This window comes from Eucalyptus grandis, chromosome 10, assembly GCF_016545825.1.
Source record: "Eucalyptus grandis isolate ANBG69807.140 chromosome 10, ASM1654582v1, whole genome shotgun sequence".
In the NCBI taxonomy this organism is placed as follows: Eukaryota; Viridiplantae; Streptophyta; class Magnoliopsida; order Myrtales; family Myrtaceae; genus Eucalyptus; species Eucalyptus grandis.
Window position 1 is genome coordinate 32460802 of NC_052621.1, and position 22323 is coordinate 32483124.

Below are 22323 nucleotides of genomic sequence, written 5' to 3' on the forward strand. Positions count from 1 at the left end.
GCTAGTCCTAGGGACGGGGAGCTAAATGATAAATTTTTTCTATAATACTATAAACCCGCTTCAAGTTTCTTGAACAATACCATCAGGTATGCCTGAAATTCTATAACGATAGAATGAAATTTGCACATAAATCATCATTTACAATTTAACATTCTGTACCTCGCAAAACTGACTGCAAGAAACACGGCCTTTAGACCTTATCTAGACACAACCATATTCCATGGAGAATCATCAGTCTACCCTGACATTTATGCAAGGCACTTGACTCTACAAAAAGCCATCCCTCCTGTCTTGCTCCTCAGCTTCCTTGTTCGCAACTTGAACTGATTTGAACCATAGAAACGCCTGTATTCGGGCAGAACTTATTAGCTGAATATTTCCGCCACATGGCAAGAATCCACAACTCATTGGAACTTTGAAACTTACCGAGGTGGGGATGCCAGTGAATGCAAAGAAGCCGAGCAATGGGGCATAAAAGATGCTGTCCGAATTCAAAACTCCAAAAACAGGCCTCTGATTGACGTACTCGAATATAGACCCTACCTGCAATTGGATTTCATAAAGATTATCAGCCAATTCTTTCTGTATTGAACAGAGCAAGGAAAGCAAAAGAAGCTTACTGCAGCAATTGCCGTTACAGCAGAGGCCAATAAGTAAACAAAGAAGGGCACTTCAAAGCTCTGTTGAGACGCATTCTGTGCTCCTTCATTCCGAGCCCATGGAGGAGGCTCATCCGCATCTGGTTTAGCCCAAGATGGAAGAGTCTCTTCGGACTTGCTCGACTCTGTAGAACCTTCCGTGACAGCAAATACTCGGGTTAACTTCTTCTCTTGATAATCATGTTGGACTTGGTATCTTGTAGTAAAAATAAGATTCTGGATATTCTGTCCAGCACCGAGGAATGTCTTGGCATACCATTGATTCTGTCGTCCAGGATGACGGACTAAACATGGATTGCATGAGGAAACCACGGTCACAGTCATAGCTCCCACTTCGGATGCTTCTACAGATAATGGTTATCCTAACATCAAAGACGACAACATAAAGCAAATTAATTCGAAAGGGAAATTGGCTTCACGTGCTTTCTTTGTTTTGGATCACTATTAAGCTGGTTTCAAGAGTATCCATACTAAACATATAAGATCAATCGTTTCCATTTGCCAAGTTCCACAAAAATCCATCCTAAACAGATAAGATCAATCTTTTTTGTATTTGCCGTGTTCCAAAAAACAATCCTGATCAAGTGCTGAGATCAGTCTGACTACAGATTCTGAATGAGAATTACTCAATCTAGCAGCCGCACCTACCGAAAAAGACAGGTTATTCGATCGCAATAACATAATCTGTTTTCTGACTATATCAGAGTAATATTCCAGTCTTACTCGATTAAAATGTGATTTCAGAGTGCACTCGATGCACTCATCGCAGAAGATGAGAACAAACAGAAGCACAACCATCGAACGCAAGCATCCGAATGCAGTGCGGGGACAAACCCGAACACTCCTAAGTTTCTATCACCAAACAAGGAAGACCCGCCACTCAATTCCCTCCACTTGTTTCAAGAAACTAATCAGCAGCAAAGCTCAGTCACAGCGAAGAACATGATACCCATCAAGAACCAACTTTCGAATATAAAAAAGAAACGACCTTTGAACACAAGAAAGTGCCGAAAGCGGCCATTGGAGCTCACCTTCTGCACACATTTACCAGAACTCCAGTCCAGACACAGCGAGAGAGAGAAAGGGGGGCTTCGGACCGTTCGTTGGTTTAGCCACTCGATTTTTTCCTGGTGTGTTTGGTTGCAGACTTGCTTTAGCCAGTTACAGGATTGGGCCATGCTCATGCTTGTCATGCGCCATGTTCGGCCCATGTGGAGAATTGAGGCCCGGTCCAATTATTTCCATGGACCGGCCCGGTTTGATTACAAGCCTTTTTTTGAAGTCCTAAAGCCTCAGCTACTGATCTCTTCCAATTATTCCACTCGGTCGTCACCAGGGGCCGAGTAACTCGAGCATAGGATGTCGATTTTCTAGCCATGGAGGCTGACTAGCCATTCTTCTGGAGCTGGGGCGCCGCCCTCGGTACACTCTCCCTATTTCCGTTGTCCAATATATGGAAATGAGATCCGACTCCAATCAGCAAAAACCAAAAAGAGAGAGAGAAGTTATTTGGGTATATTACTATTTCTCTCCTACCTATAATTGAATGAGAATGATTGTAAGGGGACAAACATTGCTTGTCATCCTTGTCTAATCAGGATTTCTGGACAAGTAGTTTATTTGGATACACACTGAAATTTGGCAAAAGGAGGGGGTAAAAGAAGAGAGGAAAGAAAGGGGAAAAAAAAGGAAAGAAATCAATTGGATGCCTTCAAAGGTTGCTGTTGCTTGAAATATAACCAAAAGCAATCATTAAAAAAAAAAGCAAAAGAAAAATAGCGAAAATTTGCCAACAACCGCCCTCTCCCTATGAGTCCGTGACAACATCACTCAATAAGATTCTCCAAAATCTCCAATCTCCATTTTTCTTTTTTATCATTATCATTATTTTCTCCTTATGAGTCATGATTAGTGGCAATAATTACCACAGTGCCCATCTTCAAGATCTTACCAACATGGAATTTACATATATATATTTATATGTATGTATGTATATCTCTTGATTCCTCAATCGACAAAAGATGTGGTGATGATCGAGTTGTGTCCCCTCCTTTTGTTTTCTCACACGCCACAGGCATCACTTTCTTCTGCAGCTCATCATGTCTCCGTCCCAATTCACTACGCTTGCCGATGCAAGCCAACCTTTTCCCACGTCATTCGAGATGCTTGTATTTGCTCCAAAAATGGAGAAAGAAGAAGAAGAAGAAGAAAACGTTATAACTCCATTTTCTCATCGAAATGCTTATTAATAATTATTTTCAAGACATGAATAATGAGTAAAATAGAGTAGTTTTCAAATTACAAAAAAAAAAAAAAAAAAAAAAAAACAAAATCGGATATACTGAATAAAAGATAACACGCTCGCACTGACAATGGAAGATAAAGAATGGCAGGTTTTATATACACGTGAGAGCAATGGAAATTCTTATGGAGGTAGAGATCCCAATTTTGCTATGGTTTAGCTATAGGAGTAGTTCTTGTCCAAAAAAGACAAAACTATTAGGAGCTAGTGAGAAAGAAAAAGATCCTCCGCACCTATATGAGATATAAATCTAGTTAACCAAGTCAACCAAGGATAACAACAATAACATAGTGGAAGTAATAAGAGAGCATTCGAAGAGAATAATAACACCAACATTTATATAATGAAAAATAAATATATGTGAAATGAGAAAAGTCACGAATAGTATAACGAGGTTTAGTCATAACAAGAACTTACTACAATGACACAAGCTCCCCCTTCTACAAGACACGACACCACAAAATTCAAATTACAAAACACATACTGTCACTACTCTCTAAAAGCAACCACAACCTACTTGGAAATTGATACAACCTTGTAGAAGAACAATGGATATAACAAACTCTTGTGTCTTCAATTTGTGCAATGCAACCTTAATTGAGCAGAAAACCCTGAGCCTCTTTCTCTCTTGTGTGCCTCTCTTTCTTTTATGTCTACTCTAATTTTTGCAAGACCACATTTCAAGGCTAGCAAGAAACTGTTTTAGAGATTGACACATCACCATGGACTTAATCTTTATTAATACATCCACTTCGCCCAGCAGATAATACAACCTAACTAAAATCATTCATTCATTTAGAAATAGCTAGTTTTTTTTTTTTTTTTTTCAGAGATCAATAATTTTGAATATTTGGACTTTCAACTCAATCTAGTCTCTAAGAACGCTTAAGAACCATCATGTCTACATGTGTAGAGTCAAGTTTCATCTCAAGATATTAGGCGCAACTCTCAGAGTTACTTTTACCAATAGATCTTGTAATTTGAACACAATGCTTATCTCATAATCCTTTAGGTCATATCGTTAATTTGTCCAACACTTTGGAGGGGAGGAAAAAAACCAATTTAGCGTCATGTATCATATAGAAGTTGCATATTTTAAACCTTAAATTATTTCCAAAAGATGGAAATACACATTTTCCCCCTTGTGAATATAAAGAAAGGACCTTCTTTCCCCGAGTACGTTTCTTCCAGCTGTCAAGGACAAATGGCATATCCACATATATTATTGGCAGAGGTTCAAGAATTTTGACTGAATACAAGAGTAAATTGGCCAATCGGCATCAACATCATTCTTAGCATATGCTCAAAGAGACAAGAAAATAACGAAAGGGATAACGTTAGGTATTTAATATGGCCACAATTAAGCAAATGCAAAGAGACAATTTTTCTGGTCCTCTCCTTTTCTGGGAATCAAGGTCAAGAAGATGCCAAATGGACACCCAATTGACAGCTAGATTTGTTAGATTTGATGCCACCAAAATCCATGAAGTTGTAATCTTTTTGAGAGAGAGAGAGAGAGAGAGAGAGAGAGAGATGCGGAATTTCATCTTAAGCAAAGAGGAGGATTCAGGCAATGGGGTGTGTTTGCATATGCACATTGAATTGTGTTCTGTCTATATACAACAAGCGTGGAGGCTCATTAAAAAGGAAAAACATGATTGGAAACTGACAAATGTGGAACTATTGGAACCAAAAGATGACAAATTGGCCTTATTGTTTGAATGGTAGTTACGTACATCAAGATATTCTTTCCAATATCTCACATAAAAGCTGGCAAGTAAAGGGAATGAGAGGAATCACATGCGTTTTTTCCCCACTGAAAATAGGAACATTCATAGTGTCTATCTCATATTAACAATCAAACAATTAACTCAAGTGTCAGAAAGAACGGCGTTAAAGTTAGAAATCGAATACATCACGAGCATCTAAGAACTCGGTTTTGATCTTCTTGTGATCTCGCCTTTCAAAAGTGACACCGAACGAACGGAGCCGAAAACGAGGCGCCTTGATCTAGTGATTTTAACACCGCCGTCTCCACACTATTCCCAGTTGGTTAGATATCAATCTTGCAAAGACGTGACCTTCCCCGACAAGGTATCTTAAACACCCTTTTCTGATTGCGAAGCATATGCAGCTCTTGATAAGGTTTGCTTTGATGATGTGTGATGATGACATTGATAATTACACTTACCCATTAGTCTCTCCTCGCACTAACTCTCATGGTGGGTTTGTTTGACATCTTGATATTTTATTTGGCAGCCTTTTCTTTTTTGGATGGACGAATGATGATGGGGGGTGTGGGGTACTCAGTTGATTCTGATTACATATAATAAGAATTGAAGTCAGTTGAGTTATCAAGATTATTAATGATGATTAGGATTTATCAGAGATTTACCCCCAGTGATCACATGCTTGGCCTGGCCACGTTGAGGGGGGCCAAGATGGGTTTCCTTCTTGAAGTGACCTTTTTCTCTTCTTTCCCCTTTCCAAATAGAAAGGCAAGTGCAATTTTAGTATAATTAATCATCAATGAACAATGTAAATACCTTACTTAGCATGTTATAAGTGAGTTTCAAGATGTTTTCTTTTTGGCTCTTGGCTTCTACAATTACTACTTTAAATTTTATTGAAATTTTCCTTTTTAACATCTGAAGCCTGCACCCCAGTACCTGCATTTAGTGTCAATTTTAAAATACCCCGAGAGGATGGTTAGATGGTTTCAAGCGTCTAGTTCAAGGTGTACCAAATCTTGCATTCAAATCATAATATATCTTGCTCAAAGTAATTCAAGATTGTCGCATTGCCTCTAGATAACATATATGAGTATTAAATGAATCATAACTGGGTTAGTTATATTCAGTAAATTTATCATAAATTGATTTAAACACAATATGAGCATTAAATAGGTCATAGATGAATTTACAATTTACTTAAACTCAATCCACTTCTATAACACTTTTTTTTGTTCTTTCCCACCTTCACTCTACTTAGCTCTCATTCACGCCACATTCTCACCTCAATTTGAGTATGAATTTTTGTAAATTTAGTCAAATATCGAAGTTTTTTTAGCAATATAGGGTTGGGTCGGATGAATGGGTAAAAAACATAAGGCTAAAGAGAAAGCCGAAAGATTGCATTGCATAGAAATTGATCAAAAAAAGTTAAATGATCTATTTCGGTCGGACTATTTAGATTTGACCTAAACCTAACTTGGCCCATCCGTTAGATGGGTACAATTGCCACCTTGCGGCCGGAATCTGATGCTACCGAGCACAATTCAAACGGGCCCGCCTATATCCCACACACGGATCTAATCGAGTTGAAAATCCTCAACACGCCGACGTACTCCATGGCAACAATGCTCGATACGGGCATTTATGCTACAAGAAGTGAATCCGAAAAAGCCGGTCGAATTAAATAAGAGACCCAAAAGTAAAAACATGCCGGGGGGGCGAGGCGTGCGCATGCGCGTGCATGTGCGACCACTATCGACGCATTGACGTTTGTTACTAGGGTGCACTTGTCGTCCTTGCCGTTTCATCTTTTCTCGCTCCGAGGTCGTGGAAAAATATGGCCGTTGCCCCGATGTCGTCTGCTCGAATTTTCAACGCCGGCTCGGCGAGTCACGGGCGAGTGGGGGGGGAGGGAGATGGCGACTGTTGGTTGGTGCGGTGCTGTCCTTACGGAGCACTTGCTTTACGGCTCGACTTGCAAATTGCAATAATTCTGCCGTCCAGCTCTCTTGTGTGTGTGTCTCTCTCTCTCTCTTTTGCTTTTTAACGGTCTTGTGGATTCAAGCGGGGCCCGGTCAAAGTTGGGTTGACCGGACGGGGAAGGGAAGGGATGGGCTGGAATTATTACTGAATATCCTTGATCTTTTTTTTCTTTTTTCTTTTTTGGTTAAACTTATTTTAGGAACCCCAAATCGGCATTCTCGTGTGTATATGCCCCAAATTAAATTTCCGTCTCACAAGGAATTACAAAACAGTATCCGTGACCTGAATTTGTACTTTCTTAGTATTTCTCTAATGTTTTTTAAAAACATGTACTTATTGACATATATGAATTCAGTGGATCTGTCATTTTCTAAGTTGAAGTTATTGACAAGTACGCATTTTAATAGAAATCGGGCAAATTGCTAATAGAAAGTAGATTTGGTTCATGGGAAACGGCTTAGGGGTTTTGTATGCGACGGAAGTTAATTGAAGTAAACGTCTTGTAGAAGTATTGGTTCGTGATTTCTAACGATGTTGACCTTATTGTCTTTGAGAAAAGGTGGACTTCACATGCGGTGCGCTAATAGCGTAGACAAAAACCTTTTAGATCTTTGTTATTAGTTATCGAATTGACGTCAAATTACTGAACGAGGTCGTCCACATCTAAAAAGGAGAGTTTCAATTTTTTTTTTTCTCATGGATATAAAAGAGAAAGTAATTGGGCTTCCTTACATGTATTCACGAGATCAAACTGTTTCCCATTACACAGCAATTCAATCACGTAATCTGTTCTTTTTTGCTGTCAATTTGTTGCTGCAAGCAAGATCCATGTGATGATAATGCCACGGGTCACCTCCAAAAAGGCCGAGAAAAAGGAAGGAAAAAAAGCAGAAGCCAAACCTGTCAATCCCGCTCCAAAAAACATCAGCACCACCCATCACTGGCATCAACCGCACCACTATCCCCACTGCAAAATCTCTGCAAGTTTATATTTTTCACTTTTCATCGTTCACGTTAATGCGGGGCGCTGCAAGCGCCTCCCTTTTTGGTCCCTTTTTCTTTGTATATTTTTTCACTTTTCATCGTTTCCTCTTTTCCCAAGAAAAGCTCGTGCTTTTATACGCTTGCAAGCTACTCCTGCAACAGCACACCCCCACAGCATCCCTGTGAAAAAACATTCCGCCTCTATCTTCCCGTCCTCCTTCTCTAACCTCCACATCATTCGTACTCTCTCTCTCTCTCTCTCTCTCTCTCTCTATCTCTTTCATTTATAAAGCTTTGATTGATTGATGCCCTCATGACTCTTAACCACCAGAGGCCACAGGCTTTGATTCGGCACGGAGGCGCTGGACCAGGCACAGAAAGTTGAGCATGGCTTCCCTGAGATTGAACAGCGGGGAAAGTTGTCTCCTTTTTCTGTTTCTCTCTGCTTTTGCGGCGGAGATCAGCACTTGCCTCGGTTCCAAGGTGAGATGGCGGGACACCCACTTCGGTAGAGTCGAGACCCCCGTGGGTTTAGTCGGTTTTTCGGGATTCCTGGAGGTATTCATTTCTGGGTTCTCTGTGGTTCTTGCTTCGGTTTCAGGTGTATGTGGTGTACATGGGAAGCGCGAGAAATGAAGAGCCGGACGAGTCCGTGTGGCGAGACCACCAGATGCTTGCTTCTGTGCACAGTGGAAGGTCAGTTTTGTGTCGTGAACCAGGATCCTGTGGGGCAATAAGTTGCTCTGTTCTTTGCTCTCTTCTGTGTAGCGTGTTGTATTGCTGTTGAAAATCGTGTCGAGCTTCTTTCTTGTGAGTGTATTCAAGCACGTGTCGATGTTGCTTAACAGAATGGAGGAAGCACAGGCATCGCATCTGTATAGCTACAGGCATGGTTTCAGAGGCTTTGCGGCGAAGATAACCGATCAGCAAGCTTCTGAAATTGCTAGTATGTGATAAAGCTAACGGTTGAACGCTTCTTCTCTGTTGCGATGTTATCGAATTCCTGCGGCTTTTGTTTTGTATGATTTTCGCCGGGACTAAGAAGATGATGTTGCGGTTGGGTGATTGACAGAGATGCCAGGAGTGGTCTCTGTGTTCCCAAATACCAAAAGGAAGCTACACACTACGCATTCCTGGGATTTCATGGGTCTTGTGGGGGAAGAAACCATGGAAATTCCTGGGTACTCTACCAAGAACCAAGTGAATGTCATCGTTGGTTTTATCGATACAGGTGAACTTTCTTAACACAGTCCTCTGTATACATCGAATTCTTGGACCATTGCCTGTTTCAGGAGTTTCTGGCTTGACAAGCAGCTATCTATTCTAAAAGGAGAACCTTGCTCTAGTTGTTTCTCCAGTCCTGGCAGATGCATCCGTTTAAACTAGTGTTGCCGATTAGCTTGGTTGTGCCTTTGTTGGGGAAACACAGCTTTTAAATTCAGGGTCTGAATTTGCTCTTTTATGCTGAATAGATGTCTATGTATTGTTAAGTAAATTGCTACGATAAGAAGAAATATTTGTTTCTACATGATGTTGAGCAAATTATCAGTTTTTTTTTTTTCAAAAGCAAATTATCAGTTAATCTACATGATATTGCGCAAATTGTGAGTTAGCTATCGTCCTTGCATCCAAATCTTGGATGTAATTGGAAAAAGGAAAAAAAGAAAAAAAAAAGGTAGGCATGATCCGTGATGTTACTTTTCAAAGCAGGAATATGGCCTGAATCGCCAAGCTTCAGCGACGAGGGAATGCCTCCAGTCCCAGCTAAATGGAAGGGGCAATGCCAGTCTGGAGAAGCATTCAACGTTTCATCCTGCAACAAGTAATTTTCTGCTTTGGCCTTAGTATTATAAGTCAAGTTCAGCAAATTGATTGATGTCAAGGACTATTGGTATTGGTTAACAGAAACTCTGTAATGCAGGAAACTGATTGGAGCAAGATTCTACGTAAGTGGCTATGAAGCTGAAGAGGACATGACCAGCAAAGTTACATTCAAGTCTCCCAGAGATAGCTCTGGCCATGGGAGTCACACAGCCTCTACTGCAGTTGGCCGCTATGTTCAGAACATGAACTACAATGGCTTGGCAGCAGGTGGAGCCAGAGGCGGTGCACCAATGGCTAGGGTTGCTGTGTACAAGACGTGCTGGGATTCTGGTTGCTACGATGTGGACCTACTAGCTGCTTTTGATGACGCTATTAAGGATGGTGTGAACATATTGTCTCTGTCACTTGGTCCCGATGCTCCTCAGGGCGATTATTTCAATGATGCCATCTCTCTCGGGTCGTTCCATGCAACCAGTCATGGAATTTTGGTGGTTGCCTCTGCTGGAAATGACGGGAATGTGGCTTCGGCAACAAATCTCGCACCATGGATGATCACTGTTGCAGCAAGCTCGACAGATAGAGATATCATATCTGATATCATGCTGCAAAATGGTGCAAATTTTACGGTAATACTTGCTTTTCCAGTGATTTCTGAATTCCTTAGATCTATGGGGCCAAAGGACATTAATTGTGTATTGTGGGGTAATATAGGGTGCGAGTCTGTCAGTCCTTGAAATGAACACTTCCGCAAGAATCATACCTGCCTCCGAAGCCTATGCTGGATACTTTACTCCTTATCAATCCAGGTGAAGCAGAAGGTACTTGAAAATGTCGCAATAGAGATGCTAACGATAAGCAAACATAAGAGTCAATTCTTGCCTTTATTGCTCGCAGCTTCTGTTTAGAGAGTTCCTTGAGCCGTGCTAAGGCCAAAGGGAAGATTCTGGTGTGTCAGCATTCGGGAAGCTACACCGAGTCGAAGATGGAAAAAAGTGTGGTTGTAAAAGAAGCAGGTGGGGTTGGAATGATACTGATTGACAATGCCGATAAAGATGTTGCTATACCATTTGTGATTCCTTCGGCCATTGTTGGAAAGGGAACCGGGAGGAAGATCCTCTCGTATATAAATAACACGAGGTTCGTTTTATGGCCTTGTTGATTGTGAATTTAGAATTGCCAAAGAGTGCAAACTTGTGTATTTCTCTGACAGAACTCACTTTTTGCGATGAACAGAAAACCGATGTCCAGGATCTTCTCAGCAAAAACGGTGTGGGGAGATCACCCTGCTCCCCGGATTGCTGCATTCTCTTCAAAGGGTCCTAACTACATAACTCCTGAAATCCTAAAAGTAAGTTATTCCTTCTCTTCTTTCTTCAACTCTGGGTATGAGGAAGCGTTGTCCTCTTCATCATCAAACAACATTAGGCATTCACATTCTCATCAAGTGCTTTGGCTTTTAGCCCGACATCGCAGCTCCTGGACTAAATATCCTTGCAGCCTGGTCACCTGCGGTTGCAAAAATGCAGTTCAACATTCTATCGGGAACTTCTATGTCTTGTCCTCATGTTGCTGGCATCGCAACCTTGATAAAGGCAGTTCATCCAACCTGGTCGCCTTCAGCTATCAAATCCGCAATCATGACAACAGGTAAAATTCTCAACATTTCAAACTTCGCAGATAACCATTTCATTTTTTTTAAAGCTACATTTGTTTAAATCCCATACATTTGATTTGCCAAGTTTATGAACAAGTCAAAAGTGGCGCACATTCAGAGAAACAGGACAATGAATTGCCTTATTTTCTTTGTCGTTAACCTTTGGCATTGACGTAAAAAATGCAGCTACTATGCTTGATAAGAAGCGAAAGCCCATCACGGTGGACCCTAATGGCCGGAGGGGCAGTCCGTTTGATTTCGGGTCTGGTTTCGTGAGCCCAACTCGTGTCCTCAGTCCCGGGCTCGTTTACGATGCGCAGCCTGACGATTACAAGGCCTTCCTGTGCTCGATTGGTTACGACGACAAAAAGCTGCGCCTGCTTACAAGAGACAACAGCACATGTGATCCCAGACCCGCATCAGCGACCGAACTGAACTATCCATCCATCGTGGTGCCTCGCCTCAAAGACGAGATCTCGGTAACTCGGACCGTGACCAACGTTGGGGAGCCGAGAAGTGCTTATGTAGCCATGGTTTCGCATCCTAGAGGAATTAACGTCACGGTGGTGCCGAGGCGGTTGGTTTTCGAGAGATATGGACAGAAGATCAGCTTCACCGTGAAGTTCAAGGTGGCTGCGCCGACGGAGGGATACAGGTTCGGCTTCTTGGCCTGGAGGAACAAGAAGTTGTTGGTGACGAGCCCTTTAGTTGTCCGCCGCGTGTCCTCGCCTTCCGACATGGGGTTAATATGATGAAGCAAATTGCCGGATGTGAAAATTAGTCTTTTAGGATCTCTTTAAGAAATTCTCAAAGCCTTAGAGCATACAGAAACATATACAGTTGTAGAATCAATCAAAGTGAAGGTCAATATCAAAAGCCAGAGAATCAGGAGGGGCATCACGTGAGTCAAGGGGATGATTGCTTCAATTTTTTGGCAAAGTTCTGGCTATCTTTGAATAATTTTCTTGTTATTGCAAATTTCTTTAGTTTTATAGCAAGGGAAACGACAAAGTTGAAGACTTTTTACTAAGGTAAAAGAGTTGAACTTTCTGGCTTGTCCCCGAATTATAAAATGCTCCACTGACCTTCATGAAAATCGAATATAAGAGTTTGGTGACAAGCGTCCCTTTGAGCTACAGACTTCCTCTCTAAGTATTAAACTAAGCAGATAAATATTTAGATTTCAAACAATTATGGATAAGAGCTAGCATGAGCTCACTGAGAGGACTTCTCTATCTTATATGTCATCCACTTTTAGCAAAACTTAAAAATTTTAGGAGTGGCCAGTGTCTTCTCTAAATAATTGACTTGATAAAATCAACGAGAATCATATATATTGTCAAAAGAATAGATCTTTAAGGATGATTTACTTGTCAAACCTTTTCTTTTTCATTTGAAATCATGAAGATTGAAAGTACCCCATCTATAAAAAGTTGATTGAGCACTTGATATATATATGACATGGACTTCTTATTCGAATTACAACTTCTCCACTCAAAATATCCATGGAGCAACTATCGTCTATTCAGAGACACATAAACAGAAAGGTTTACACATACAGTCATATGGAGTTGATATGAAGTCTAAATTAGTTTTTAAGGATTTCTAATAAATTGCCAAAGCTTTAAAGCATAGAGAAACATATACAGATGCAAAATCAAAGTGAAAATCAATATCAAACAATGTCAAAAGCTAGAGAATCAGGAGCTGAAAGTGGTTCAGATCCTTCTGTAATGGCATCACATGAGTCAAGATGATGAAATTTTCTTGGTTCAATTTATGGCAAATATCTTGTTATATTGAATTTTTCAATTATACTTTTGCAAATTTAGTTAATTTTATATAGGATAGGAAGCAACAAGTTTAAGTGGAAGACTTTTTATTGGCTAGTCTTGAAATTATAAAATACTCCATTAGCCTCAGAAAACGACAAGTGTTTGTTTCACATACAAACCTCATCCCAAGTGTTAAGCTAAGCATATAAATAGTCAAAGTTCAAACAATTATATGTAAGAGCTAGCATGAGCTCACTAAGAGAACTTCTCTATCTTTTTTTTTTTTTTTTTTTTTTTTTTTTTTATCGGTTCTTCTCTATCTTATACGTCATCCTGTACTAGCAAAACATAATCATTTTAGGAGTAGCCGACATCTTTTATCAATAATTAATTTGATAAAATTATTGAGAATCTATCTGCTCGATGATTTACATTGTTTAAAAAGCAAAAAAGACAACTTTTTAAGCATGATCTACTAGTCAAACTTCTTTTTTTTTCTTTTGAAATTATAAAGATCTAAAATACCTTATCAATAAAAAAATCAGTTAGCCTATATAACTCAAATATCTTAAAATGACGTTTTCTTTATTCAAAATATCCATGGAGCAACGAACGACTGTCTGCTACGTTGTAGACAGACATGGAGGTTTATACGTATTCATGGAGTTTTTTTTTTTTTTGTTTATTAATATGTATCTATGAAGATTAATTTAGTTGAACGTTCCTTCGAAAATTATTTTATTTTTCCCTGAAAAAAGATGGAGAGAGAGAAAGGGAGAGAGAGAGAGAGAGAGAGGAGAAGGAGGAGGAGGAGGAGGTGCTTTTGGGCAAAAAGGGAGATGGGGACAGTGATGAAGTTGGGGAGAGAGGGAGGGAGTGGGGGAGAGGTCGGTCTAAAATCCAGGGAAGCCTGCAAGTTAACACCGTGAACGAGCTTGACTTCCATCGACGTAGCTCGTAGCCCCCACCATTATTCATTATTCACCACCATCACGACCATCCCCTCACCATCCTCTCTCTTTCTCTGACCTCTTATAACTTCCCTTCTTTCTCTCTCTCTCTCTCTCTTCTCTCACCCTCCCCCCTTCCCTCCATGCTTCTCTTGGAAGTCACATGGAGGCGCGAGCGACCCGGGCCCTCCTCTTCCGTCCCTCGTAGCCAACAAGAAGCGGAAAGAAGCAAGAAACAAGAAACAAGGAAGAAGGAAGGAAAGAAGGCGCCGCGGCCCTTTCCCTTGCCGGCCCTCTTCGTCTCGCGGGTCGTCCCGTTTCGCTCCTCTCAGGTTACCCAGTTGCGAATTTCGCTTTCTCTTTCGATTTGGCTTCCTGGGTCTTTCCGTAAATTCGATTTGGGGATTTGGGTTGGGAACCCTAGAGCTCGTTTCGGGGGAAAAGGTGGGGGATTTGGGGGTCGGGTCTTGTGGGTGTAGATTGGTCTGTCGCTCCCTGCCGTGCGCCTTGTGCTGGGGTGGGGGAGAGAATCTCGAGGCTGGATCGTGGGAAGACACGAAACCTAGGTTGGTGGTTAGGTGGGGTGTTTCGAGTTCCCAATCCGAGCTGCTCGTTGGATTTGTTCCCTGAGCTGAGCTTGATCTCTGAGCTAGCAGAGTCGCCCGCATCGGTTTGGATTGATCGTTAGTTTGCGTATGTTTTTTCAGGTTAGTTTCTTCGTGGGTAGCGACCGTCAAGGTGGTGTTTTTTTAAGTTTGAATTCGAACCAGAATTTATGTCTTGCTTCCCATATACCGCCTTTTTGTTGCTGTTGATGTTTTAATTTTCTTGATTCTTGGTTGGATTCATTGTTCTTTCGTCCCACATTGCTTCCATTGATTCTTTTGGGTACTCCATGATCTGTTCACCTTGCTTGATTCAATTGTTCTTCGGATGAACTGTCTTTTTTTGGCGCATTGTTTTGGTGTCGAACCCCTGAAGTAATGTGCTTCAACATGAACAGCACAGATGGCCTTATACCTTTGCTCACTTCTCTCCTCAGCTTTATGCGTTTTCTTATCTAGAGTGTCAATGCATAGGGGTATGTTCTTGCAAATGATTCTTTTTCTTTTTAGTACTTTAGGAAGTTGGACTGTTTATAGATCTCTTTGTTGTATCATTTTATATCTGTTTTGCGCGGTAAGTGAAATATGATTTAGCTCCATGAGAAGTGTTCTAGTGTTGGGGGCCTGGCGTTAATGTGATTGCTGGAATTTAGTAAATTTTGTGGTTTCTAAAGAATTTATTCGATGACATAGGATTTTGGTGGTGCTAGTTTCTCTCACCTTTTTCAAATTCCATATTTTGAAAGAGATTATGCATCATGAAGGTATGCTCCAAGTGTGCATGCCTTTTGTACTCGTCTGCTGGACATTCCTTTGATCCAAGTTATTAGTTCTGTCAAATATCTTGTACGATTTGGGCATATGAGTATTCTGGAAAATTGCGCTCTGTTGATATGTAGCAAGAGCCTCCTCTCTCAGTTGAAGTTAACTTTCCTTTTTCTTATGTTCAATGAAGTACAATCAGTGACGGCAGTCTCCAAAGAAGTATAACAGTAATGATAATAATACTTATAATGATAATAATTATAATAATATTATTATTACTATTACTAATAAAAGAAAAGGTTGACCTTTATATTTTGCATCTTGGTTTGCTTAATTGCCTTTTATCAGATGGTCATTGGGGTTTGTGCTTTTAACAGTTAACTTGAGCCAGTCAAATGCAAGATTCAAGAATGTTATTTGCTGAGGAAGTTTCAGATGTGAAGCCGAGGAAGAAGAAAGCTCCTTCAAGAAGGGCAACTGTGCTTCCATCGCAAGGTAATGGTGTTCATGGGGTTCAACAGCTGAAGGGTGCTCCATCAGCGAAGAATGGACAGAGGACCTCCAAAAGAAACCTGAAGAATGATGTCTCCACATTGCTTCCTCAGCAAGAGAGATCAAATTCAGATTCATTGCCAGACTCTTCTACATCCGGGGATGAGTATCGAGCACTGAGAAGGAGATATTTGCTTCTAGAGGAAGAAAGCTTTTCCTTGGGGAACGAGTTGAGGGAGGTTGAGAAAGAAGTTAAGGTGCTTGAAGAGGAAAAATTTGCACTGCTGGATAAACTTGTGGTGCTAGAAGGCTTGATCGATCCCTCAGAGTTGCATGTGTAGGGCCTACACCAAAGATTATAGCGAGATATGATAATGGCAGACAAAGCAGACGGTCTATATAGTACAGATGATGATCCTTGTTCATAGTAGAGCTCAACCTCTCAGTTATGTCGGCCCACTTAAAACTTGGGAGACAGCAAATGATAAAGTTAGTCACAGTTTGGGTTCTAACTGATTTGAACACCAATGTTGTAATGGTTTCGTGTCAAAAATTATAATTTTAAATATCTTTGTGGTTACCTTTTTTCTTCTCTTCTTTATTTTTATGGAGAACTTTTTGGAGCTCTTTCACAGGTCTTATTTTATTTGACTTTGAGATACTTAAAAAAATTTATTATCGATTGTTACTGTGAGAGTATGGGGTGGTGCTGTTATTGAGAGTCTGAGAGAAGCAGGGGTCCTCAGATGGAGATGACAGCAGATTTCACGGTAACATTGGGAGATTGAGACCAGAAACATGCATAAAATGGAAGACCCCCTGCCGTTTGATGAACCGTCAAGGACGATTAAGCCTAGAAGTGATGATCCGGAAACCATAGAGGCCGTACGGCATGACCCGGATCAGGCGGACCAGAGTTTGATCGACACAAGCAAGGCCTTTTAAATTAATTTATGGAGGTGATGCTATTTGGCCACGGCATCCCTCTCGTATTTCGCTGTCAGGCACCCAACGTCAAAAATGTTCCTCAAGCCACAGCAGTTTATTTCAGGGTAACCCTCGGAAAATTATTGCGCGATGGTGATTCGTGTCCCTTTCTTGTCACGTGGTCTGAACTTTGCTCATGCAGGACCAAGGTCTCATTAAATGACAGGAGCATACTCAGCAAATACCAAAAAAGTCTTACATCTATTGCAATTATATCGATTCAGTCATAAATTTATTTTTTTGGTCAATTGAGTCTTAAAATTTTTGTAATTATGTTAATTTAGTCTTTCTGGCCAAATTTGGCTGACCGGCACTGATGTAAATGTTTGTTGGTGCCAATGGACAATATTTTTAATATTTTATTTATTTTTTATTATTTTAATCTTTACATTTGTTTTTTTTTTCTCTTGTCCCTCCTCCTTCCTCCTTCTGATGACCAGCTAGAGGGGAGGGCCAATCGCCAAACTGAGAAAGTTGGCCAGGCTTGATTGAGGGCAAGCTCGCCCCACCATTGCTAGGTGGCCCTCCTCACCCTGCCAATGGTTGAGTGATAGTAGGGCGAGCTTGCCCTTAGTTAGGCCTGGTCGGCCACCTTAATCTGCTGACTGGCCCTCCCCTCTGCCAAAGAAGAAGGGAGGAGAGAAAAAAATGAAAAGAGATAAAGAAAAAGGAAAAAAAAAATTAAAAATTAATAAAAAATTTGAAAAAATAAAATAACATTAAAATATTGTCCGCCATTGCTTGTCGACATTCACGTCGTGCTAGCTAGCTAAATTTGGTTGGAATGACTGAATTGCCATAATTGTAAAAAGTTTGTAATTTAATTGATAAAAAAAAAAGTTTAGGATTGAATTTGTACAATTATAATATGTTTAGAACTTTTAATTTTTCCTACTCGTGAAATATCCTAGTTTGTTTGTAAAATCTGGGTTTCTGATTCTTCGGGTCGATTTTTTTTTCCTTCCTCTTATGGGTAATAGGTCCGCATCAGACAATGAAGAATCTTTCTCTAGCTCGACCCGTCAACATATGTAGTTTCTCAGCACGTCTCAAACGCGCTTACTTGTGAATTTGGCAGCTGTTCCTATTTGCAGCATCATGTTTGACAGAAGGAGCTTCCTCTCGATGGCAAAAACTTCATGGCCACCTTCCTGAAATGAGTTCTATGAGAGAGCTGGGCAGCGCCTTTTCTGTGATTGTTCGCCCCCCCAAAGTTGAATTCGACTTGAAGTAGGTATCATGGGTGAGGCTAATGTTGCATTGACTTGTAAAAAGGCGTGATTCTATCGCATGATATGAACGAAATTTTCAATCAACATATTCTTAAAAGAACCCCTACCACCGGAAATTTGACGTCATTTCATTCCAAGACTGTCATGGAGGAATTTAGGGGAAAGTTCCTAGCAAACATATGGATCCAAATTCAATTTTCCCAGTAAACCTTGATTTCCTCGACAAGCGATATAAGAACGTGCATAGGGCTCTGCACTTTCGATTAAAGGCTGCGACTTCAAGCAATCCACTTCATGAAATGGGTCTGCGACTCAAGCTCTTCATCTTGACCTTCCTGCTTTCAATGGTATTTTCAGAAACCCAAGGTCGTCGCACAATAGAGAAGCCAGGGCCGTTTGATAAATCTGACCACGATGTATTTGAAGTCCTTGGATCGGGAGGTATCAACAACGGTGCCCTCCAAGTGACCCCGGACTCTGGTGGGGATTTCGATCTCTCAAAAAAATCCGGAAGAATTATGCTCAAAGAGAGTTTCAAGATCCATGACAAAGTAGCAAGAGTGGCCTCATTCAACACCACCTTCTTCATCAACATCCAAAATCGTATCAGTACTTCAAGTCACGGAGAGGGCATGGCATTCGTAATAGCGCCTGATCTCGTCCTTCCCCCAGGTAGCGAAGGGCAGTACTTGGGCCTTACCAATGCCGCCACCGACGGAAAGGCCACCAACCGCCTTGTGGCTATCGAGTTTGACACCTTCAAGCAAGATTTCGACCCCAACGACAACCACATCGGTCTCAATATCAATAGCGTAAAGTCAGAACTAAATGTGTCCTTGTCCGATTCTGGCATCCAGCTTGTGCCCGAGGTTGCAAAAAATTTCACTATCTGGATCCAATACGATGGACTGAACAAAATTCTGCAGGTTTTCATGGTGGGTGAAAAAAATCCTGGACCTGCCGAGCGGAGACCAAGCGTTCCTGTAATGACTAAAAAAGATCTTGACATTGCAAAATATGTGAATGAACGCTCCTATTTTGGTTTCGCTGCATCGACGGGCAGTGCAATAGAGTTGCATTGCGTGCTAGGATGGAATCTGACGGTGGAGGGGCCACCGGAGGATGAGGGTCTCGTGATCGAGGCAAAGATTGCCTTGGGTGTTGGGGTGGCCTTTTTGGTGATTCTCTTGGCAGGATGGTGGATACAGCGTACTCTGTACGAGAAATACAAGACGGCCAATGACCCAACGATACGGGGGACCCTCCAGTCCCTCCCGGGGACTCCAAGAGAGTTCCGGTACAGGGATTTGAAGGTGGCCACGGATAACTTCAATGAGAAGAACAAATTAGGACAGGGCGGTTTCGGTGTGGTTTACAAAGGATTATTGTCAAAGGACAGCCTGCAGATTGCTGTAAAGAGATTCTCCAGGGACAACATCAAGAGCAAAGATGATTTCTTGGCTGAGCTTACAATCATCAATCGGCTGCGCCATAAACATCTCGTCAAATTACTTGGTAAGTAAATCAAACTGCTCCTCAATCTATGTAGAGCAATTGGTGAATTTAAGAGAGTTAGAACCCAATGATTAATCAAATAAATTGAGTTGAATATAACCAAGCAAAAGGTGGCCAAATCGAAGATTTGTTATACAAGTCAAATTGAGTTACTCAAGTAATCCTCCATCATACCACCCAACCGATATTGTTTTTCGTTCTCAGGGTGGTGCTACAAGAATGGGAAGCTTCTGCTGGTGTACGAGTACATGCCGAATGGTAGCCTAGACGCGCACATATTCTGTGGAGAGGAGAAAGAAACCTTAAGATGGGACCTCAGATACCAGATCATATCAGGAGTTGCATCAGCTTTGCACTATGTGCACAATGAATATGAACAGAAGGTTGTGCATAGAGACCTTAAGGCCAGCAACATCATGCTTGACTCTAGCTTCAACGCCCGGCTAGGCGATTTCGGTTTGGCCCGAGCCATAGAGAATGGGAAGACCTCCTACGCAGAGCTCGAAGGTGTACCGGGTACTCTTGGGTACATTGCACCTGAGTGCCTGCACACAGGTAGTCCATCATAGTTCTTGAGACGATTAAAATTCGACACGTGTTCATTGGAGTTCCAAAAAACGATCAGGCACAGAAACCATGAACATTCTAATGCATGGTCTGACAGTGCCCCCATTCATGATGCAGGTAAAGCCACTAGGGAATCTGACATCTATGGCTTTGGAGCAGTGGTTCTTGAGGTTGTGTGCGGCCAGCGACCATGGACCAAGATTGGTGGATTCTGCTTCTTGGTGGATTGGGTCTGGTCGATCCATCGTGATGGGCGAATACTCGAGGCAGTTGACGAGAGGCTGAGGGGAGGTTATGTGGCAGAGGAGGCGGAGCGGCTGCTGCTCTTGGGTCTGGCATGTTCACACCCAAATGCAAGCGAGAGACCCAAAACACAGGCCGTTTTGCAGATTGCTTCAGGATTGCTGCCAGTGCCATACGTCCCGCCATTTAGACCAGCCTTCGTGTGGCCCTCTGCAGGTGCTGTGGAGGAGAACATTGATTCAGAATATACAGATGACTCAACCGTCACGATTTCGCATTAGGCCATTGCTCGCTAAGATTCTTCCTTGATAAGTGGGTCACAACTCATACTTTAACGGAGGGTGGCATCAGTGCATCACTTATATATTCTAGAGTGTTTGCCTGCACATTGACAGTAATTTTATCTACCATGTAAAGAATTCTCTTTCTTTTTTCCTTCAATATGCGGTTAGGATACCGTGAGCTACTGTCTAATTTTATTTTCCCCTTTTTAAGCCAGCTATTATGTTGGATTGGGCATACTAATCTATTGCAATTATGCCGATTCAGTCATAAATTTATTTATTTTATCAATTGAGTCTTAAACTTTTTACAATTATGCTAATTTAGTCTTTCTGGTCATATTTGGCTCATTGGCGTTGATGTAAATGCTTATTGGTGCCAACGGACAATATTTTAATATTTTATTTTATTTTTTAATCTTTGCATATTTCTTTCATTTTTTTTTTTTTCGTCTTCTCCCTCCTCCTTTCGGTGACTAGCTAGAGAGGAGGGCCAATCACCGGACTAGAGCCCTTGGTCTCGATTGAGGGCAAGCTTGCCCCGCCGTTGCTAGGCAACCCTTCGCGCCTTGCTGATGGCTGAGTGATAGTCTACAAGATATGATAAGGGCAGACAAAGTAGACGGTCTATATAGTACAGATGATGATCCTTGTTCATAGTAGAGCTCAACCTCTCAGTTATGTCGACCCACTTAAAACTTGAGAGACAGCAAATGATAAAGTTAGTCACAGTTTGGGTTCTAACTGATTTGAACACCAATGTTGTAATGGTTTCATGTCAAAAATTATAATTTTAAATATCTTTCTGGTTACCTCTTTTTTCTCTTCTCTATTTTTATGGAGAACTTTTTGGAGCTCTTTCACGGGTCTTATTTTATTTGACTTTGAGATACTTAAAAAAATTTATTCGTGATTGTTACTGTGAGAGTATGGGGTGGTGCTGTTACTGAGAGCATCAGAGAAGCAGGGATCCTCAGATGGAGATGACAGCAGATTTCATGGTAACATTGGGAGATTGAGACCAGAAACATGCATAAAATGGAAGACCCCTGCTGTTTGATGAACCGTCAAGGACGATTAAGCCTAGAAGTGATGATCCGGAAACCATAGAGGCCGTACGGTATGACCCGGATCAGGCGGACCAGAGTTTGATTGACACAAGCAAAGGCCTTTTAAACCAATTTATGGAGGTGATGCTATTTGGCCACGGCATCCCTCTCGTATTTCGCTATCAGGCACCCAACGTCAATAATGTTTCTCAAGCCACAGCAGTTTATTTCAGGGTAACTCTCGGAAAATTATTGCGCGATGGTGACTCGTGTCCCTTTCTTGTCACGTGGTCCGAACTTGCTCATGTAGGACCAAGGTCTTATTAAATGATAGGAGCATACTCAGAGAGAAAAAATTACCAAAAAAGTTATAGATCTATTGTAATTATGTCAATTTAGTCTTAAATTTTTTTTTTATCAATTGAATTTTAAATTTTTGCAATTATGCTAATTTAGTCTTTCTCTGGACAAATTTGGCTAACCAACGATGATGTAGATGCTTGTTGGTGCCAACGGATAATATTTTTTTATTTTTTTAATCTTTGCATTTTTTTTTTTTTCTTTTTGTTTTGTCTTTTTTTCCTCTTCTCCCTCCTCCTTCTGGTGACTAACTAGAGGGAGGGCCAATTGTCGGACTGAGGCACTTGGCCAGGCTCGATTGAGGGCAAGCTCGCCCCGCCATTGCTAGGCGGCCCTCCTCGTCTTGTTGATGGCTGAGCGACA

At 41.3% G+C, this 22323-nt stretch overlaps 4 protein-coding genes across 7 annotated transcripts; 3 read left to right on the top strand and 1 right to left on the bottom strand.

The window, feature by feature from the left end:
- Nucleotides 1–16: 16 nt before the first annotated feature.
- LOC104422872 lies at nt 17–1839 on the bottom strand. Of its 2 annotated transcripts, none has more exons than XM_010035323.3 (4): nt 1691–1839; nt 621–1021; nt 427–543; nt 17–345 (listed from the first exon to the last, which is right to left on the bottom strand). In XM_010035323.3, exons 2-4 carry the CDS (start codon nt 981–983, stop codon nt 268–270), a joined length of 558 nt encoding a protein of 185 aa, XP_010033625.2. In that variant the 5' UTR covers nt 984–1021; nt 1691–1839; the 3' UTR covers nt 17–267. The 2 variants fall into 2 exon arrangements, with proteins under 2 accessions (XP_010033625.2, XP_010033626.2); XM_010035324.3 differs by having other exon boundaries at nt 1648–1731.
- Nucleotides 1840–7704: 5865 nt separating this feature from the next.
- Nucleotides 7705–12189, top strand: LOC104422873 (subtilisin-like serine-protease S). Its single transcript, XM_010035326.3, has 12 exons — nt 7705–7901; nt 7993–8144; nt 8263–8357; nt 8510–8607; nt 8734–8892; nt 9372–9483; nt 9583–10111; nt 10197–10291; nt 10380–10622; nt 10719–10833; nt 10946–11132; nt 11326–12189. Exons 2-12 carry the CDS (start codon nt 8049–8051, stop codon nt 11889–11891), a joined length of 2295 nt encoding a protein of 764 aa, XP_010033628.2. The 5' UTR covers nt 7705–7901; nt 7993–8048; the 3' UTR covers nt 11892–12189.
- A 1587-nt stretch (nt 12190–13776) lies between these two features.
- Nucleotides 13777–16352, top strand: LOC104422874. 3 transcript variants are annotated; one of them, XM_010035329.3, is made up of 2 exons: nt 13777–14196; nt 15612–16352. In XM_010035329.3, exon 2 carries the CDS (start codon nt 15630–15632, stop codon nt 16065–16067), a length of 438 nt encoding a protein of 145 aa, XP_010033631.1. In that variant the 5' UTR covers nt 13777–14196; nt 15612–15629; the 3' UTR covers nt 16068–16352. The 3 variants fall into 3 exon arrangements, with proteins under 3 accessions (XP_010033631.1, XP_010033630.1, XP_010033629.1); XM_010035328.3 differs by having other exon boundaries at nt 13778–14204; XM_010035327.3 differs by lacking the exon at nt 13777–14196 and adding an exon at nt 14351–14571.
- Nucleotides 16353–18124: 1772 nt separating this feature from the next.
- On the top strand, nt 18125–20764 carry LOC104424014 (probable L-type lectin-domain containing receptor kinase S.5). The gene is made up of 3 exons (XM_010036415.3): nt 18125–19460; nt 19665–20015; nt 20145–20764. Exons 1-3 carry the CDS (start codon nt 18125–18127, stop codon nt 20549–20551), a joined length of 2094 nt encoding a protein of 697 aa, XP_010034717.3. The 3' UTR covers nt 20552–20764.
- Nucleotides 20765–22323: the final 1559 nt, after the last annotated feature.

Coding starts and splice junctions, on each gene's coding strand:
- LOC104424014 (XM_010036415.3), top strand. CDS start 18,125: ATGGATCCAAATTCAATTTTCCCAGTAAACCTTGATTTCCTCGACAAG. Junction 19,461..19,664: donor ACATCTCGTCAAATTACTTG/GTAAGTAAATCA, acceptor TTTCGTTCTCAG/GGTGGTGCTACAAGAATGGG. Junction 20,016..20,144: donor ACCTGAGTGCCTGCACACAG/GTAGTCCATCAT, acceptor TTCATGATGCAG/GTAAAGCCACTAGGGAATCT.
- LOC104422874 (XM_010035329.3), top strand. CDS start 15,630: ATGCAAGATTCAAGAATGTTATTTGCTGAGGAAGTTTCAGATGTGAAG.
- LOC104422873 (XM_010035326.3), top strand. CDS start 8,049: ATGGCTTCCCTGAGATTGAACAGCGGGGAAAGTTGTCTCCTTTTTCTG. Junction 10,834..10,945: donor TAACTCCTGAAATCCTAAAA/GTAAGTTATTCC, acceptor TTTGGCTTTTAG/CCCGACATCGCAGCTCCTGG. Junction 11,133..11,325: donor ATCCGCAATCATGACAACAG/GTAAAATTCTCA, acceptor TAAAAAATGCAG/CTACTATGCTTGATAAGAAG.
- LOC104422872 (XM_010035323.3), bottom strand. CDS start 983: ATGACTGTGACCGTGGTTTCCTCATGCAATCCATGTTTAGTCCGTCAT. Junction 544..620: donor CTGTAACGGCAATTGCTGCA/GTAAGCTTCTTT, acceptor ATCCAATTGCAG/GTAGGGTCTATATTCGAGTA. Junction 346..426: donor TCACTGGCATCCCCACCTCG/GTAAGTTTCAAA, acceptor GCCCGAATACAG/GCGTTTCTATGGTTCAAATC.